Here is a 20,280-nt window from a genome sequence, read left to right on the forward strand (position 1 = left end):
TCAAACCATTGTAGTCAGGGCTTCCCTAGTGGCGCAGTGGTTAAGAATCCACCTGCCAATGCAGGGGACAGGGGTTCGAGCCCTGGTCCGGGAAGATCCCACATGCCGTGGAGCAACTAAGCCCGTGCGCCACAACTACTGAACCTGTGCTCTAGAGCCTGTGAGCCACAACTACTGAAGCCCGTGCGCCACAACTACTGAAGCCCATGCGCCACAACTACTGAAGCCCGTGCGCCTAGAGCCCGTGCTTCGCAACAAGAGAAGCCACTGCAATGAGAAGCCCGTGCACTGCAACGAAGAGTAGCCCCCGCTCGCAGCAACTAGCAAAAGCCCGCACGCAGCAACGAAGACCCAACGCAGCCAAATATTAAATAAATAAATAAATAAATAAATAAATTATTTTTTAAAAAACACATTGCAGTCATTATCCTTGTTGATGCTCAGATTATCCCATCTTTGGCTAGTGGGAACATCTTTCTGTATCTTTCCCACATGACTCTGCAGTCTTTTATAGTGTCTTACACGTTGGTATGACACCAGATTCCAGGCTCACCTTGTACATTTCTGACCGAGGTTTGGAATCAGCCATTTTCCCAAGAAGTCCTGGTTCCTTTGAGTAGAGGATGTGATTTAGAGGCTGTCAACTGGGTGCTAGGGTGAACTCTGTTTTTAATTAGCTTTAATAACATGGTAGTGAAGTAAAATTCATGTTAGTCTAAGTTGTGATTGCTAGGCAATAGTGGATACATTGTGCCAGTAATCAAATGTGACTGTAAAAGATAAAAATATTGAGCTAACAGGTGAATCTTTGTAACTTATCTCAAGGTTTTAAAATTTTTGAATATTTGTCTTTCTGGATATTCAGAAGCCACATTTGAAGGAGATGCATTGATTGTTTCCGACATTTGGTAACTCTCTACGAGCCTCATGTGATCAATTCTTAATCAGAGGTTCTTTTGCTGTATCAAGAAATCATATCAACCTAAGACTCTCAGAGCAAGCAAATCCATGGAAAGTGACTCAGCAGGGAATGTGGTCACTGGTTAGGTATTTGTTTCTACAACTTGTATTAAAATCTGAGACCACTGAACTATGGCTCCTTCCTGTTTTTCAGCATCGGAGATTCAGATGATGACGCTCCCCCCGGGTCAGTTTGTGATTACAGACAGTGGCGTGGCAACTCCGGTCACCACTGGCCAAGTGAAGGCGGTGACTCCAGTAAGCTGTGCTGCTTGGAGGGTTTTCCTGTTCCCCACGCTGCACCACCCTCGCCCTCCCCCATCTTCTCCCAAACTCTTCACATCTGAGTTAGAGGCACCTCCTCTGTATTCCTATAATTTCTTGTGGTGCTATATTATAGCACAGTTTATTTTTTTTAAATTTTATTTCTTTTTTACTTTTTTCTTTGAAGTGTAGTTGATATACAATGGTGTGCCAATCTCAGCTATACAGCAAAGTGACTCAATTTTACACATATATATTCTTTTTTACATTAAAAATTTCTGTATTTTTTAAAATATTCTTTTCCATTATGGTTTATCCCAGGAGATTAGATATAGTTCCCTGTGCTATCCAGAAGAACCTTGTTGTTTCTCCATTCTAAATGTGATAGTTTGCATCTGCTAACCCCAAACTCTCAATCTGTCTCTCTCCCTCCCCAGCCCCCTTGGCAACCACAAGTCTGTTCTCTACGTCTGTCGGTCTGTTTCTGTTTTGTAGATAGGTTCGTTTGTGCCATATTTTAGATTCCACATGTAAGTGATATCATATGGTATTTGTCTTTCTCTTTCTGACTTACTTCACTTAGTGTGATAATCTCTAGTTGCATCCACGTTGCTGCAAATGGCATTATTTCATTCTTTTTTTATGGCTGAGTAGTATTCCATTGTATATATGTACCACATCTTCTCCATCCATTCCTCTGTCTATGGACATTTAGGCTGTTTCCATGTCTTGGCTATTGTGAATAGTGCTGCTATGAACATAGGGGTAGCACAGTTTATTTTAATTATTGGTTTACTATCTTTTCCCAGTAGGCAATTAATTCCTTGAAACCTAGGTCTTTGTCTTTATCTCTTTATCCTCAGTGCTTTTGCACAGGAGGCTGGGCTATAGCAACTGCTCAATAAAGATCTATTCAATTAATAACTATAATGAACCTCCTAGATCCATATACATATATATACATGTAGATAATCATCTTTTTAATGTGCTTCTTAGAAAGTATATGAGTCTTCATGACTATTGGTCCTCAACTGGGTTGGGAGAAAATAATATGATGAATCTATTATGGAGCTCTTTTAAATTATTTTAAACAATTCACCCACGCCAGGTGAAAAACATTGCCATAAATTATTTTGTTATATTTAGGTTAGGCCTGTCAATGTTGATTATATCTGCTACCTCTGTTTTTATCTTCACTGGTTTCTTCTGGCCTGCCTCTGGAAGACAGAGTATGTAAATTAAGAAAAATACTCTTAAGTGACTAGGGATATTGAGATGTTCCCAGGGGAAGACTATTTCCCAAGAGGCCTCAAAGAGTAGCAGGGTAGTCTAGTGGCCTCAGAAACCTGATTTATTTATTTATTTATTTTTCAAAGCACACTGAGAGCTCACCCATTTCTCAGCACATGAATTCACATTAACTAGACTTAGGAGAGATGTATAAATCCAGAGTAACACTATTGTCAATGGAAACAATAACTAATATAAAATGGAATAGTCTCATTGGCATAATCAGTGAAATTTTTTGCTCTTTGTGGGGACTCACTGACTCTACCCTTTTTTGGCCAGGAACCCATTTGGGAAACCGATTATATAGCCAAGGATGTTCCCTTCCATCTGCCACAGTATACATACAAATTTGATGTACAGTTTTGTTTATAGATTCTCTGAAGCCTACCTATGAACTGCCTAGGTGTCCATGGACCCTTGGTTGAGAACCAGCCCCCTCCTGCTAGAGAAGGACCCACACAGGAAACCAAATCCTGATCAAAGAGTGGCTTGATGAGTGTGGACTCAGAACATACGGCCCTCGATAAATCAAATGGGCATTTGGCTGTGGCTTTCTCTCTGGACAGTGCTTGGAAAGGATGCTGCCCGAGTTTTCCTCTGTGACTTCTTTTCTCAGCCTGTGTAGCTGACCAATTCTCCCTCTTACAGACACATTCTTTCTTTAAAAATGTTAATGTAGGGACAGAGTTAGCTGCAGGTCTATGGAGACCTTTTTTTCATGATCAGAGGGAAAATGAAGAAAAATTAAGACAATGTATGTTTTCATAAAGTTAAATTTATTCAATGCAAAAGACTTTTATTCTAAGATTGTGTTCTTCCTAGGCTTTTGAGTGTTAAAATGTCTCTCATTTGACAGTAGCATTTAAAAAATGATTTTACTTGGCAAAATAAAATTTGGGAACATTTATTCTTACTTCAATTTTGCTGGTCTTTGAAATTCTGAAGTCTGGGAACCATTGATCTTGACTTGGGCATCATTCTGCCTCTTTAAGGAGAATTTAAATATCTCTCCTTTGATCCATTTTGTATTAATCTTAAACATTAATTGACAGATAGTCACCTTATTTTATGAATTTCTAAATTCTCAGGGACAATACCATAGCACATTTCCTTTGCCAGGTAGGTTACCATCATGATGCAAATTTCTGTCCCTGAAGTTCCTCACTGTATCATTTGGTACGACGACCAAGGTGCTCCCTTAAGTTACCTTTGTAGTCTACTTCTCTAAAGGAATTAGGCAAAGCATCTCCCACAGGTGCCTAGTTTGGTTTCCCACGTAACATTTCTTTGCATATTCCTTCTCCCCACCGTGCCCCCATAACTACCCCCCACTTTAGGCCTCAGATTTCTAAAGATCCTTTTCTTCCTGCTCTAGGGTCATTATGTGCTATCAGAAAGTCAATCAGAATTGGAGGAAAAGCAAGCTTCTGCTCTCACTGGTGGAGTCCAGGTTCAGCCAACTGCGCATGGTGACTTGGACCCCCAGACCACCAGCCAACAGCCCACCCAGTACATCATTACAACCACCACCAACGGGAATGGGAGCAGCGAAGTGCACATCACTAAACCTTAACTTCCATCCTTGAGCCGGAATCAAACAGTCACATCATGTCTTTTCTTACTCATACGTCTGGAACGTCTGGAAGCTTCTGACACTTAGAAATCTTTTTTAAGATTTATCACTCAAGAGTTTGGAAATCACAGTTTTGACGCTTACACATACACTGGGGCTTATTTTATCAAGGTCATCTTTACCAAATGGACTCTTCAAACCCTAGGAGTTTCTGCCACGGAATGGAGATCTTTCAGGGGAAAGTAGATTTCAAGACAGAGAAACCTTGCCTTGCTCTTGAGTTGGTTTTTTAACACATAGATAAGCCTTACTTTTCCTTTGTGGAAATATTAAGCAGTGTATTGTGTTTGTACCAAAGGTGGATAAAGGATGTGTCAAGTCCATGGCCACTGGACTTGTTGATTCCAAGCCATGGCACCAAAGGCGAAGGGGCATTTTATGGGCGTGTATTAGGTCGGAACTGCTTCATCTTGTGAGTTTGCATTCTCAGTAACTTAACAAAGGGAGCCCATTGAATGTGAAAATGAAAATGAGGAAGCAAAGGTTTCATCAGTGATGGTCTGAAGGAAAAACTGTTACCTAAATTTTTCTTATTGCTGATTTTTAAAAAACTTGCCTTTTTTGGAAAACCGTTGTTGGGCTATTGGTAGTGCTTTCCACAGACCCTGGCCCTCAGTGGACTAGGCCAGAACCTCATGTTCTGATAGATCTTACTTTATTACTCCACAACTGTGGACTCCCTGTACAAGAAAAGGATGCTTGGTGTCAACAGAATTTAGACTCCCAGGTTACAGGTTGGCCTCCCATTCTCTGGTTGTACTTGTATGAAGAAGGAGATATTGGAGATGACAGTACCAAGAAAAATTGATACTAAAACAACTATATAGAGCGTAAAAAGCACTGAGACCTTGTCCTGCCTTTCAGGATCCATTTACCACTCATTGGTAAAGGGTGAATCCTTGCTCGTACTAGGTGTACCTGCAACCCTCGCTCACAGCATGCAGTGTATTTTAGTACTTCTAATGCTGTCTTAAAATGAACATTCTTTCAGGTTGGATGGAAAGGTGGTCCTCCTTATTTCTTAACACTTTCAACTTTAAATATATTGCAATTCATCTGGACCTTTTGGTAAGATGACCAACTTCATACCTAGGGGAAAAATAAAAATGTGGGGACCATTTATAATATGTTAGAGTAATTATAAGGGATCTGGAAGGAATCCAATCTTAATATTACATTGTCAGTTGGGAGAGGGAGAAAAACTGCCTCAGTGATAGTTTTTCTTATCATTGTTCCTGTTTGGGAGTCTTATTAGCTATGAATTCAATGGGGAAAATATTTCCCTTCTTTTTACTGTACATTCCAGTTGTGCACATAAAACACTGCAGAAATCAGTATGTAGTTTAACAACTTTTTGTGACATACTAATACATTTTTAGAATAATTATGGCATGGTAGAATTTATCATTCCAGAACAGAAAGACCTACCTTCAGTTTCAAATGAAGTTAAATAATTTTTTTATTGATATTTCTGGGTAAAAACTGGTTCTATAAATTAAGAAGTATAGTAGCTTCTTTATGGTAAAGATACCTTTTTGAAAAGTAAACAATTCTGTGAAGTAACTTTACTAATACGTAGACTTTGCACTTTATTATTGAGACCTCATTCATTTAGTTATCCCTGACAATTTAGGCACTAAGAGAACTTGAGAGTTACTTGCTAATTGTGTAGAAAATGAAAATGGACTCTGTATCTTTGGTAACAGAGGTAATGCTGATGTTTTCAATAGAAAATATTGACTCTGTGTCACAATATAGAGATTTTTGAGTCCCAAAGTCCTACAATGTGATGATTATAAATATCCTAGTGTCCAGTCTAGAGAGACTTGCTAGGTAAAGCATATTAGACTCTCCCAAAGGTCCAGTTTAGTTTTTATAACTTAAATTTGGTCCTGTTGGTTCCTTTTTAATTTGAACCAGCAAGGTATTCCTCCCTCCCCTCAGGAATAACTTACTGATTAAAATGGAAAACTATCACTGAATGGAATGTTCATTTTATGCCAGTTATTTCAAGTTTTAAAATACACAGAAGAGAAAAAGTATTGCGGAAGGACCTCTGTTTCTTTCCCATCTAAGTTCTTTTTTTTCCCTTTTGTTTTTTTGTCCTTATGTGGAATAAGTAAAGACTCTAAAACTAATTTGTATATTATCAACCAGAGATGCAGGTGTGGCAGTGAAGCCAAACAACATTGCTTTAAGATCAGGTATTCTGTATATTTATTCTAAGGTAATGGCTTTTCAAAAGGACTTGGATTTGAAGAGATGGCAGATTATAAGCCATCTGAAGACCCAATTTGGAAAAAATGTCTGTAGCCAATGTTTATACTGTGGCCTCGCCTAAGACACACTGGCACTGTAGACTTGGATCAGTGCAGTTGTGAGCATTTTGGAGTAGGTTACATAGAGATTTTACATTTTTACTGTTTCATTTGTGCCCACATAAACAGATATTTCATCATGTAAAATTCCTGTTATTCCGGAGAAACCTATTGTTTTGATCTTCTGGAATTGTTTTCTGATTTGGAATTATCCTTTCAAAAAACTCTTAAGATGTGTAGGGCTAAAAAGCACTTCATGAGATGCTGAAGCTGACCCACAGGTCGAAAATGTTGACCCTATCCTGTTATTTAAATGTGAACATTTACTGTACATTCAGTGAGTTATAGTGTTAATAGTCTTGTGCTACTCAGCAGGTGTAAAAATTAATAAATATTTTTTTTTAATAAACATCTTTCTTGTTTGTATGTGTACAAGTTACAAGAGCTTCTGAGATCATTACTTTTTTTTTTTTTTTTTTTTAATAATACGACTTACATTGTTTTGACTCTTTGGTTCACTCTGGTGTGGTCAGAGATGTAAGGTCAGGGAATTTATGGATGGTAATATGGAATGATGTTCCCCTCCCCTTTTACTTGGTGGTTTCTAATTCGAGACCCCTCCCAACAATCTAACAGGAACTAGGGGAATTCGAGACCCCTCCCAACAATCTAACAGGAACTAGGGGCAGGCACTCAGCCAGCTAGGGAAGAGCGATTGGCTTTATTTGGAAACCACTATTTGCCAACCAGGGAGGAACACCAGCTTGACTGACATGTTTCCATCTAGTGGAGAGAACTGAGGATGCTCTCTGCACGACAGGTTGGAAGTAGCTGTGAAAGAAGTTTGAAGCGGTTCTAAGTAAAACCTAGTTTATAAGAAGAAAGCGGCCTAGATTCTTAACGAGAGGAAGATTAATCGAGTTTGATTAAGAAAATGTGTTTCTTCGATGTGTGTACTGTCTTTCCGGACGTCGAGGGTCCAGGGACCGGAGAGAGACGGGAGAGAGAAGTGGGGCCACGCCCGGGTGGGTCGCGGGGCACAGGCTCTGGTTCTTGTTCTCCTCAACGAAACTCGAGAAATCGCCAAATGGGAACTAATAGTGCACACAGCTGTGGTACAAAGACAATGATGGAAAGTGCTCAGCCTAGTGCCTGGAGCAGGCTATGAGATATGCAAACGTTAGCTAATAAAACGGCATTCACTCACTCATGGGCTCCGGAGCCTCAATTCGCGGCCAGGTGACTAGCGACACCGCCCTCCGGAAGCTTCTAAGCCAGGTGAGACCAACGAGACGCCTGCAAACTGCATCCCAAGGCCCAGCCCCGCGGGCTCACACCGCTCTAGGTTATGCCCCGCGAGCCCCGCCCCGCCCCGCCCCGCCCCGCCCCGCCCCGCCCCGCCCCCGGCACTTCCAGGCCCCGCCCCGCCGCCGGCACTTCCAGGCCCCGCCCCGCACAGCCCCGCCCCTTCCGCCGCCCGAGCCCGGAGCGTGCACGCACCGAGACGCCTTGCGGGAGCGAGCGCGTCCGGAAACCCGCGGGCCGAGAAGCGCAGCGGGTTCGGAGACCAGCGTCCGCGGCGCAGGTGAGGGCGGGCCGGGGCGGCGAAAGGGTTAAAGTGTTGCCGGGGAGCGGAGGGAGGGAGCGAGCGAGTGTCTGGGTCTCCGAGGGTCGCTGCTCCTGTGGGCACGGGACAGGGGAGCGGGCGTGTCGGGAGGCGGGCGGCCCGGGTGGGTGGGGGTTAGAGTTAGGCACGGTGTGGGGGGAGGGGCCGTGGGCGCGGAGGTGCCGTTTAGCGGGGCGGGACCCGGGCCTCGGGCTTGTGAGAGGCCGGCTAGGGAGGGGTTTGCAGTTTGGAGCCGGCGGTTGCTCCGGAAGGAGTCTGGGGTTTGGCTTCTGAGTTGGGGAGGGTCCAGGAGGGAAGGTTATCCCAGGTGCAGAGGAAGGGCCATTGGGAGAGGCCTTCCCGGTCTAGTAAAGATGGGCCTCTTTGGTCCAGGACGCCGCAAGACTTAGAAGTCCTTGGCTTCCGGTTTTCAACCCTTTGGAAGCTGCCTGCTTTTTGTATTTTGAGATCCTCTTCAGAATAGTAGCAGGGCACAGGTTGCCACTCGAATAGATTAAATTTAGCTACACGTTCACTAATTGAAGTGAATTGAAGTGAAGCTAATTAAGAAACTAGCTTCACTAATTGAAGTGAAGCTAATTGAAGAAACTTGTGAGCAAGTTGTGAAACAGGTGATCCTCCTGAGAGTCAGGTAAAACACTGGCTTTGCAGCTGTTACCCTCTTCTGTGCCAGTTCTGGCTTATAAGAGGACTTTATTCTGAGTATCAGGTTGCATCTACACTTTTTTTCTTTCTAAAAGTTTTGTTAAATGCAAATGCCATGTGCTTTCTTACCTGCAGTCAGTTATTTAGGCACCAGGGGTGTTCAGGATGCGGTAGTTCATCACGTGCTGAAGGGTGATGGGACACAGTTGCTTGGCGACCACGCAGCTGCTTTGAACACTAACCTTTCCACTGTACCTTTACGTAGATATGACATCTCTTCCAGATAACTTGAAATAATTAGTGCAAACGTGCTTATTTTAGCAGTAGTATTACAAGTCTACTCTTTATCATTTGAGAGTTTCAGGATGAGAAGTCATTACATGACTACGTGAAGTTACATAAATGCATCCACCTGGAGGTTATTCATTGCAGGATTCCAGGATTGGAAATAACAGTAGAGAGGACCGGGTCCAGCTCTCCTTCATCTTATATAGATAAGGAAATTGACAGCCTGTGAGGTAAGATTTGCCCAAAGTCACTGAGATGAGGCTAGGAGTTTGGTGTTTTAACTGTTAAATCTGTTGTGTTTATTTATTTATTTATTTTTTTCTCCTTTCTATTTGGTAGAAATCAGAGAGAGAGAATGGTTTTAGCAAATGTTTGTGGAGTGGTTGAGTTCAGCCTCCCTGTGGGCCTGTTAACTGTGGCTTCAGCTGTGCACCTGATTCCAGCCATCAGCCTTATGAGATGCTCTCTGAAAAAGTTTTCCTATGTACTTGTCTAAAGGTAGCCAGCAGTGTTTAGTTATTACAGGAAGGAGAAAAATAGCATTTCATCTACATGGTTATAAGTATCAGCTGGACCAACTAAAGTGGGTTGGCCGCTGACTTTGCTGGCTGTCCTGGTCAGATGCTTGGATCCTCCAGAGTTTATGCGGACTGATAAAGTCATATTAAGATGCTTGCTTTTCCTGATTTAAACTGAGAGTTTATCCAGGAGGTATTGTATGTAGTGTTAAGAACATGGGTTTGCAGTCATGCAGTCTTGAGTTTCAGTCCTACTTCTGGGGTTGGGCAAGTTGCTTATCTGTTTTGATCCTAGGTTTTAGTATCTATAGAATAGATGTAATAATCCTATCTTGCACACTTATAAGAATTAAATCAGGTGTATGAAAGGCCTGGCACTTAACAGGCCCTCATTAAATAACTTAGTGTTACTGTCTGAATTTTACTACTCTGTGGATTTTCAGTGAAATTTCTTTTGTGAAGGAACAACAAAGAATTACTTGCTAAAAAAAAAAAATTAAATATATTAGAGTGAGAGATTACTGGCCTGGGAAGTCTAAATTATGGGCTGTGATCTAGTTATTTAATCTTTGAGTCTCGTTGTGCTCCTGTGTAAAATGAAGGTGTAAGAAATTCTATAAACTGGGGAGTCATTGTAGAAGTATTCTGAGTAATGAGAGACCTACTAGCTAAGATCTGAAATTCAGATGAGGATGCAGTGGTGGAAGGGAGGGGGAAGAGCTGTCTAGCTGTCGTTGGGGTGTATGGATAAGGTAGAAGAATAGATTTGAGATTGAATATTTTCTGGGCCAGAATATTTTGTGAAAGAGCGTTAGTATCAACAGATCCCTGGGACTTCTGCCTTTCTGTCTCGAGGTCTGACTGCATTTATTTGTCTAGGTTACCTGTGGAACATAAGCAATGGATTCCTTGGACCATATGCTGACGGATCCCTTGGAGCTGGGCCCGTGTGGAGATGGCCACGGCACGCGGATCATGGAGGACTGCCTCCTGGGGGGCACTAGGGTTAGTCTGCCCGAGGACCTTCTGGAGGATGTGAGTAGTGACAGCGGCACCATCTTTTCCTTTCTAGCACTTCCTCTCAGCCTTTTCCACACTCTGCGAGTTTTCAGTCTTTTGTGCTCCCTTCTTTCTGATTTTCTACATTGCAACCAAAGTGATCTTTTTTTAAAGTTTAAGTCTGTTTAATAGTCTGATTAAGGAAGAAAGTATAAGCTACATTCTGCATGTTTAATAACATGTAACTCGATAGTGACATATGCCATATTTTGACAAGATAATTTTCAGCGGTTAGCAAAAGTTTTATATTTAAAGGCAGAATTGTGTATATCTTTACATTAGAATGTTTACCCATGTTGTGAATCATGAAACAAAACACAAACATATTACCTCTGTCCATAAGGTAACCAACTTGCTAGTCAGTTAATAGTACCTTCCCTGGGATAGCATTAATAGTGTGCTTTTGACCACTTTTCACAGGCAGTCATCATGATTATGGTGGCATTTATTTAGTGCTTATCATGTGCAAGGTACTAGGTATGCTGAAACGTGTTTATCATCTTGTTTATTTTGCCGTAGTTCAAACATATGGACAGGCATAGAGTATCATATGGCGAACATCTGTGCATCATTCAGTTTTGGGAGATAATTTCATGTAGTCATATTTGGTTCAGATTTTTCTTTCATAATATGTCAAAAATTGTAGATAAAATTAAAGCCACCGTTTTGCCCTTATTCCTTCTCCTACCGGAAGTAACAGGTACTGAACTTGGTGTATATCTTTCCCATTCATGTTTTCTTTGCATGCTCTTTCAAGTAAACCTCTTCATGTCCTTCATTCAGTCAGCAAACACTTGTTTTATTGAAGTACTTACTTTATGCCAGACACTGAGATGGCAGGAATGAAGTGGTATGCAGAAATAGGTTTGCAGGGGGAGATCTCGGACAGGGAGCCAGAAGAGCTTTGGTGCCTGCTTGCTGAGACGCCTGGCAGGTGGTTGGTTTCTGGGTTCTCTCCTGCTTAAACCCTTCAGTGGCTCCCCATTGTCCTTAGGATAAAGTCACAAGTACTTAACATGCTTATAGGTCCCTTGCTCCTCTCTCTGCTGTCTGCTGCTTCCCTTTCCCTCCCTGTTGTTGAGCTAGCCAGACGTTGCCTGAACTCTTTTTTTATTTCATTTATTTATTTTTTAAAATATTTATTTATTTATTTGGCTGCATCGGGTCTTAGTGGTGGCACGCAGGACCTTCGTTTCAGCATGCAGGCTCTTCTGTTGTGTTGCACGGGCTCTAGAACGGGCAGGCTTAGTAGTTGCAGCACGTGGGCTTAGTTGTCTTGTAGCACGTGGGATCTTAGTTCCCCGACCAGGGATTGAACTTGAGCCCCGGCAGTGAAGTCCTAACCACTGGACCATCAGGGAATTCCCAACAGATCTCTCAAGTTTTTTCTTTTGTTTTTTTTTTTAAGTTTATTTATTTGTTTATTTTATTTTTGGCTGCGTTGGGTGTTTGTTGCTGCGCGCGGGCTTTCTCTAGCTGTGGCGAGCGGGGGCTGCTCTTCATTACGGTGTGCGGGCTTCTCATTGGGGTGGCTTCTCTTGTTGCGGAGCATGGACTCTAGGCACGCGGGCTTCAGTAGTTGCGGCGTGCGGGCTTAGTTGCTCCGCGGCATGTGGGATCTTCCCGGACCAGGGCTCGAACCCGTGTCCCCTGCATTGGCAGGCGGATTCCTAAGCACTGCGCCACCAGGGAAGCCCTGATCTCTCAAGTTTTGAGAATTGAGTAAAGATCAGTGGAATTTTAGTTTGTTTAAAAAACGTAAAAACTTGGATGACGGTGATTTTTGCACAACTTTGTGATTGTACTTAATGCCACGGAACCATACACTCAAAAATGGACAAAATGGTAGATTTTATGTTATGCATATGTTACCCACTTATGCACAAAAAACTTAAAAACTTCATTTTTTTCTTGCTCACTTTCCTCCTGCTTTTCCTGGTTCTCCCAGCCCGAGATCTTCTTTGACGTAGTCAGCTTCTCAACGTGGCGGGAAGTACTGAGCGGCTCGCAGCGTGAGCACCTCCAGCAGTTTCTGCCGCGCCTTCCGGAGGACGGGACCGAGCATCAGGATGAGCTCATCCTCGCCCTGTTCAGGGGCGAGAACTTCCGCTTTGGGAACCCTCTGCACATCGCCCAGAAGCTTTTCCGAGGTGTGTGGCTGAGCGTTCTTGTTCTGAGAGGAGCGGGGGGTGGGAACACACCCACTTCTGTGCATGCTCCTGTCTTCGTCTTATTCTATTTTTCTGTGTAGACACTGACTCCAAGTGCTTTCATGCAACACTTTGCTGTCTAGGCTGTTCTTTTTTTTTTTTTTTTTTTTTTTATAAAAATTTTTAACTTACATAGGAAACATATAAATCATAATTGTATTGCGCATTGATGTGTTATATGAACTCAGCTGTGTAACCACCACCCAGATCAAGAAGTAAAACATTATTAGCGTCTTAGAGGCACCTTTTATGACTAGTCTTCAAAAATGATTAAAAACAGTTTACCGTTTGGTTTATCCCATGGATGTACGTGTGTGTGATGCACATACACATTTTTTTTCTGCAGAAAACCTGACACTTTACCACCAAGCACTTCAGCGTGTATGTATCTCTTAGCAAAGACATCCTTCCACATAATCACAGTCTTAAATTCACACCCAAGAAACTTTACATTGAACAAGTAATAGCGTAGAATATCCCATATTCAGATTTTCTCAGTTGTTCCCAATGTCCTTTACAGTTGGCTTTTAAATCCAGGATCCACTCAAGATTCATGTGTTGTGTTTGGATCTTCTGTCTCTCAGCTCCCTGAATCTAGGGCCCTCTGCCTTTTTTTCCTTGTCTTTCAAAATACACTTGTGAAGAGCCCAGGACACTTGAATTGTCAAATGTCTTGCTTTCTGGGGAGTTGTCGTCTTGCTTCCTCATAATTCGTTTTGGGTTAAACATTTTGCCAAGAAAGGAGATGGGAAATGTCATTTCTTTCTCATCCCTCCACTCAGGGGATATGTGATGTCAGTCTTGCATTGTTGGTAGGGAGGCTTTCGATCACTTGGCTCTGTGGTATCTGCCAGAGCTACTGACTGTAAGGGCACCTTTTTTCCCCTATAATTAAGAAGCAATCTATAGGGTGCTATTTAGGGTGCTATTTAGGGACCATGTGATAATCTTATTTTCCAAAAGCATTTGTTTTACCCAGTGGTTTTAGCATCCACTGACCCTTGCCTGAACCGGTCATTACGTTGGGGATTCCAGAATGGTTTGGGGACACTCTTCAGTCACAGTTTGCTCTCTGTCCAGTGGAGAGGAGCAGAGGATGCTTCTTCCCTTCCCGCTTTCTGGGGTGACTTTGCGTTGGCTGGAGGCCCTGAAAGACAGCATATCTTGAATTTGTGAAACTGGACAGCTTGACAGCTGCAAAAAGACTGGAGGGAATAAGCTTATCATTTCAAACCGCATTATCTTCAGGTTTAAAATGAGCATTCCCTCCTTTGATGGATCATTAAGGAGGATTTCCCTTCTGGTTGGCCAGTGTTTTATGTCGCTGAAGCCAGGGTCTCAGGTGGGATAAGCTGGTAGGCCTGGTTGGTAGTAGAGGCCGTATCAGGGACTGTCTGTAACGTTGGCACGTTTCCCTCCAAAACAATGTGATGGTCAAGTAAGGATGCAAACAAGGAATGCAAGGCAGGAGTTCTGCGATGTCCGGTGTCATGTTTCAGGTCCCTTGGTGTTGAGGACAGTTGCGTTACCATGGTTATTGTGGTTATGCGTCTTGACTGAGCTGACATTGCTTTCGGTGTGCTTTTACTTTTGCTTATCTTTTCTGGTTCTGTTTTAAAAACTCACCTTTTCCATAAGTTCCAAGTGCTTGTCGAGCTCCCTTGCCTTCTGTTTCCTACAGGAAAGGGTCGTCGTCATGAGCTCCAGCTTCCCACGTCCAGCCTCCCCCCAGCACACTGTAGTCGTTTCCCTCCTGACCTACTTTTACTTGTCTCGGAGGAAGGATTTTTTTCTTCCATTTAAGGTTAACCTCTGCTCTTGATCCTCTCATGTTTTACGTCCTCCGGGACCTCGTTTCTCAGTGAACCGTTCTACCACGTGTATTTCCTCCACTCCTTCTTTTTCAGCCTGTAGATGTGGTCAAGGGTCTCACACTAAAAAAGTCCTTAACCATCTGTCCCCTTCGTTGTCCTCTGTCATTTTCCCTTTTCTCGGAACTTCTTGAAAGGCATCCATAGCTGCTTTCCCCTGTGGCTGTTCCCTATGCCTGCCAACACCTTCGACTTTCTAAATTTTAAATTTCAAACCTACAGAAAAGTTGCAAGAATTTATAATTGACACCCGCATACTCCTTACCAAGTTCACCAACTATGAATATTTTGCCACATTTTTTTCTTGTCATTATTGTACCTATTACCACTATTTTCATTTTTGCTGAACCACTTGAGAGTATTGCAGACCTAAGACTCCTAATTTTTCAGCGTTCATCTTTGAAGAACAAGAACATTCTCTTAGGTAACCAGAAATGATCAAATTCAGAAATTAGAAAATACTGTATTTAATTTAAATTCTGTACTTAAATTCTGTATTTCAGTATAAAATTTAACACTGACGTGTTGTTATCTAATGTGTGGTCCAAATTCCTATTTTGCTAGTTGTTCCAGTGCTTGCTTTTTCCTCTGCTCCATTTATTTTCAGTGAATGTGTAATTTGCAAACCAGCATATGGCTTTTCTGTTCTCTCCTTAACCCGTCTGTAGCATTTGATGCCTTAACCTCCATCGTGAGACTCCCTCGCTTTGCAGCTGTGGCCCTCCCCGTCCTGGCTTCCTCCTGTGCCTCAGATGCCCTCCCCGCACCCCTCTCTGTGCTGAGCCCTCATCCGCTCGCTATTCCTGCCTCTGCTCCTGCCGTTAGGCCCCCTCTCCCTCCCCGCCTGCCTGCTCTCACCCACCAGCTCTTCTCTGGGGGCTCTCGCCGGGGCTGCTCTAGCCACCATCTCCACACAGCCACCAGCGTAAGCATCTCAAAACTTTGCTTTTCAGAGTGTTTACCAATTGCCTTCACTTGGAATAAAATTCACAGCCTACCAGGCTCTGTTGCCCCTGGTTTACCAACTTCCCCTGGTGCTGCATTTTCTTTTGCCGCTGCTCTCTGGCCCAGTGCCGCCAATAGAAATGTTACGTGAGCCACACGTTCAATTAAAAAATTTCCAGTACCCACATTAAGAATAGTAAAAGCAGTTTAATTTTTTTTTTTAATTAATTAATTAATTAATTAATATTTTTGGCTGTGTTGGGTCTTCGTTTCTGTGCGAGGGCTTTCTCCATTTGCAGCAAGCGGGGGCCACTCTTCATCGCGGTTCGCGGGCCTCTCACTATCGCGGCCTCTCGTTGCAGAGCACAGGCTCCAGACGCGCAGGCTCAGCAGCTGTGGCTCACGGGCCCAATTGCTCTGCGGCATGTGGGATCTTCCCGGACTGGGGCTCGTACCCATGTCCCCTGCATTGGCAGGCAGATTCTCAACCACTGCGCCACCAGGGAAGCCCCAAGCAGTTTAATTTTAATAATATATTTTCTTTAAGTTGATGTACTCGAAATGTTATTTATTTATTTTTAAAAATAAATTTATGTATTTAATTTATTTATTTTTGGCTGCATTGGGTCTTCATTGCTGCACACGGGCTTTCTCTGGTTGTGGTGAGCAGGGGCTACTCTTCGTTGCGGTGCGTGGGCTTCTCATTGTGATGGCTTCTCTTGTTGCGGAGCATGGGCTCTAGGCACGTGGGCTCAGTAGTTGTGGCTCATGGGCTCTAGTGTGCAGGCTCAGTAGTTGTGGTGCACGGGCTTAGTTGCTCCGCGGCACGTGGGATCTTCCCGGACCAGGGCTTGAACCCGTGTCCCCTGCACTGGCAGGCGGATTCTTAACCACTGTGCCACCAGGAAGTCCCTCGAAATGTTATTTTAATAGAGCATTTGACTATCTTGGTGGGGGAAACTAAAGACTGAAGGAAGGTGACTTTAGAGAAGTACAGAGGCAAAGAAGTAGAACTTTCATCCAATTTGAACTCTTGCCTCTTTTCTTGAAGGTCAAATTCCCTATTTCCCTGCAACAGGCAGCGTAATGCGGTGGCTAGGAGCGGCTCTGGAGCTGGACTGCCCGGGTTCAGACCTGATTTCCCCTTTTATTAGCTGTGTAACCTTGTGCAAGTTATTTAATTTCTCCATGCTTCAGGCTCTTCAGTAAAATGAGGATGCAGTAGTACTTCTTTGTGGGGTGGTTGTGAAGATGAAGTGAGTTAATATATGCAAGGCCCTCCTTATGTGGTGACAGTTCCGTGTCAGGTCCTGTTCTAAGTGTTTGCTGTTTTTCGTTACCTTGGAATATCATTAAAGTGGTTGGAATTAAAAAAAAAAAAAGGAAACACCGTGTACTTCAATGCCTCATTTTAGCCTTCTGAGGTTAGCTTCTCCATCTTTCCCCTTAGTTCACTTCGTAGCAACCTGGTCAAATCTAATATTCCAAAACAGACCTCTGTCATCGCGGCTCCCGCAGTGGTACGAGTTGCTCGTGTCCGGTGATCTAGGTACCATGTTCCCCTTCCTGCCCCAGCATCCAAACTAACAGCAGGTCTAATCTTTCTCCCTCGAAATATATCTGAAATCTCTCTACTGCCATTCACATAACCACTACTCACTGATCAGCTAATATGTGCCAGACATTCTTCAAGCTTCTGGAGATACAGTCATGACCTTACATTCTAATAGGGGGAAACAAGATACTAGACAAGCAAGTGTTTGTTGGTGTCACGCACTATAAAGAGTAATGGGTCTGGAAGTGACGGGAGGGAGCTGGTTCAGAGCTGGTGGTTGGGCAGGGCTTCTCTGTGGAGGTGCCTTCGGACAGAGGCTCAGTGAAGGTACGACGAGCAAGCCGTGAGGTACTGGGTGTTAGTAGGAAGCCTTGTAGGCAGAGGGGACTTTAAGGACAAAGGCTTTGCGAAAAGGCAGAGGGGACTTTAAGGACAACGGCTTTGCGAAAAGTACGGTACTTGAGGAAACAGCGTGGGCTGCGGTGGAGTGAGCAAAAGGGAGGCTGGTGGAGGGTGAGGCCGAGATACACGGGACCCACGAGGAAGGACCCTGCAGGCCTCCTGGCGCCTTGGCTCTACCCTGGGTATGGGGGCAGAGGTCCAACCAGGCCACCCTCGTCCCTCTCCTAGATCACTGCAGTGGTTTTCTTCTTTCTCTTTTGCTCTCGGCCATGTTATTCTCCTGCTTTAAACCTTTCAGCTGATTTCCACTACACTCAGGATAAAGTCCAGACTGTGCTGTGGTTTCTGTGTGGTGTGACGTCTGCCCAGTTTCACAGGTCATCTCGGCTCCTCCTCGGCTAAGCCCCTCTGCTTTCCTCACACCAGCATTTCTTCAGGGGTTGGAGTGGGCACATGCTTCCTTGCTTCAGGGCCTGCCTTAGCACATGCTGTTCCTTCTGCCTTTTCCCTATTTTTATTTTAAAAATTCCTACTTACTTAATTTTCCTCCCAATAAATTTTTTAAACATACAGGAAAGTTGAAAACCAATATGTATGATGCACATCCGTAAAACTTACCTATGTTTGTCAGTTGTTAACGTCTTCCCACAGTTGCTCTGATCGGGCCTCATTTTATGTCGCCTTCCTTAGGGGCTCCTTTCCTGGTGTCCCTCTTCTCCCTCTTTTCGGTTGTTTTAGGTTGGTTTCCTGGCAGCACGTCAGAGAGTCGAGTACTGGCTTACGTGCTTTCTGTCTCTCCCCCTGGACCGTAGGCTTCCCTTTCCCCACACTATCCTCCCGTCAGTGCAGAGCTGGCCGCCTCCCCTGCCCTCGCTGATGGGTGGCTGACAGATACGCGTGGCTGTGCCTGTTCTTTGCAGACGGACACTTCAACCCCGAGGTGGTCAAGTACAGGCAGCTGTGCTTCCGGTCGCAGTACAAACGCTACCTCAGCTCCCAGCAGCAGTACTTCCACCGGCTGCTGAAGCAGATCCTGGCCTCGCGGAGCGTAAGTGCCCTTGGGAGCTGCGTGGGACTCACTCCTGGTGACCCAAAGGGGCGGATCAGGGGCAAGAACAAAAGATACCACTGAGGAAGTAAGTTGCCCATCCAGCCCCGACATGACCAAGTGCATCCTTCCTTCTTTTGATACGTTTTAAGATGTATCCTGATTTCAGATACGTTAGAACAGGAACAGAAGAAGGATACATCTTAAAATTGATGAAATATTGTAGCTTCTGTATTTACCCAGAAAAAGAGGTAGCTTTCAGATCCATGGTGGGTCGTGCAGGAGAACCAGCTTGCCCTCAAGTTCATGTTTGGTTGCCTGATGGGTGCCAGGCTCGGCGGCTCTGGGTCTGGACCAGCCTTGGGATGCCTTGGGGCAGAGCAGTTCTGGCTCTTAGTGGTCCTTTAAGCTTTGGTATGGAGATACTTCGGTGTCGGGTGTAAGTATTCATTCTCGATGGAGCAGCGCAGCACTCAGATTGGGGATTTTCCGTCATAATCAGCACAGGCCCCTTTGATTTGGAAGGAGGGAACTGAGCTTGCTAACAAAGAAGAGAAGAAAGGGTAGACTCAGGGAGCGTGGCAGGACAAGCTGTGGCTGAGGCCGTGCCCCCATCCCATCCGATCTCTCCCAGGACCTGCTGGAGATGGCCCGGCGGAGCGGCCCCGCCCTCCCCTCCCGGCAGAAGCGCCCCTCACCGTCCCGCACCCCCGAGGAGCGGGAGTGGCGCACCCAGCAGCGCTACTTGAAGGTCCTGCGGGAAGTGAAGGAGGAGTGTGGGGACTCGGCCCTGTCGTCGGACGAGGAGGGTATGTGTCCTCCGTGCCCCGCACTGTCTGTATCTCATCGGTCCACACCTGCAGTGGCTTGTCTGGTTGGAGGCCGTGGTAGCCATTTCCCCGCGAGGAAGCCATCCCTGTGGTTTGTCTGGGCGCGTGGTGACACTCAGAGCCGTTGGGTGGCTGTGACTGCACACCTCGCTGCCCTTGGCACTCAGGCGCACGCGGGGCCCTCCCAGCAGGCGCTCTGGTCCAGTCGGCTGCTCGAGAGAACCACTCTCCCCGCAGGAGAGTAATAGTGACTGTGACCTCTGCAGTGTGACTCGCCACTGTTGAGGTCTCTCCTTCCAGAAGAGCCGTTGCACTGACTCAAGTGCTGCAGTCCGTCTGGGGAAGGGTCAGGAAGGAGTGGTGGAGCCTGGCCTCCCTCTTGTTGGCTTGGCCTTCTTGAGCCCAAAGAGCCTCTTACCCAGTCTCCCCTGCTGGAGTCCACAGGCAGGTTGGATTTACAAGAAAACTTTTCTTTTGCAGATCTCAGCTCATGGCTCCCGAGCTCTCCAGCGCGCTCTCCTAGCCCTGCAGTGCCCCTCAGGGTGGTGCCCACGCTTTCCACCACGGACATGAAGACTGCAGGTGAGTGGGGCTCTGGGCGTGGGTCTCAGGACTGCCTCGGGGTGGGAGACTGGGTTCTGCCTGCCAGGAAAGCAGAGCGGTGTTCTTTAGAATGAGGAGACTTGGGGAAGGTTTTGTGTAGCTCCACTTTTCAGCAGGTAGGTAGGCCAGCTGACCTTCTGTCCTTTGTTTTGAAAATTTCCCTTAGGAGCTGTTCAGCTGGCATTTTGGCCTCAAGAAAGCAGAATCTTAAAAT

The 20,280-nt window shown here is 44.8% G+C and overlaps 2 protein-coding genes across 10 annotated transcripts in view; both read left to right on the top strand.

Annotated features, from left to right (window-relative positions):
• PRDM10 (PR/SET domain 10) overlaps window positions 1-5,445 on the top strand; it is a 125,048-nt gene extending 119,603 nt beyond the window's left edge. For all 3 annotated transcript variants that reach the window (XM_061202300.1, XM_061202299.1, XM_061202301.1), the window contains exons 21-22: window positions 1,115-1,218; window positions 3,890-5,445. In XM_061202300.1, coding sequence (XP_061058283.1) covers window positions 1,115-1,218; window positions 3,890-4,087 — 302 coding nt within the window. In that variant the 3' untranslated portion in view covers window positions 4,088-5,445. The remainder of the gene's footprint in view (window positions 1-1,114; window positions 1,219-3,889) is intronic.
• Window positions 5,446-7,978: 2,533 nt separating this feature from the next.
• Window positions 7,979-20,280, top strand: part of NFRKB (nuclear factor related to kappaB binding protein) — a 34,427-nt gene continuing 22,125 nt past the window's right edge. For 3 of the 7 annotated variants that reach the window (XM_061203030.1, XM_061203036.1, XM_061203035.1), the window contains exons 1-7: window positions 7,979-8,050; window positions 9,102-9,255; window positions 10,423-10,578; window positions 12,551-12,752; window positions 18,506-18,633; window positions 19,268-19,442; window positions 19,944-20,045. In XM_061203030.1, the coding sequence (XP_061059013.1) occupies window positions 10,444-10,578; window positions 12,551-12,752; window positions 18,506-18,633; window positions 19,268-19,442; window positions 19,944-20,045 (742 nt within the window). In that variant the 5' untranslated portion in view covers window positions 7,979-8,050; window positions 9,102-9,255; window positions 10,423-10,443. Of the gene's footprint in view, window positions 8,051-9,093; window positions 9,256-10,422; window positions 10,579-12,550; window positions 12,753-18,505; window positions 18,634-19,267; window positions 19,443-19,943; window positions 20,046-20,280 lie in introns of all 7 variants that reach the window. The other 4 variants (XM_061203032.1, XM_061203031.1, XM_061203033.1 and 1 more) reach the window with 4 other exon arrangements.

This window comes from Eubalaena glacialis, chromosome 10, assembly GCF_028564815.1.
Source record: "Eubalaena glacialis isolate mEubGla1 chromosome 10, mEubGla1.1.hap2.+ XY, whole genome shotgun sequence".
NCBI lineage: Eukaryota > Metazoa > Chordata > Mammalia > Artiodactyla > Balaenidae > Eubalaena > Eubalaena glacialis.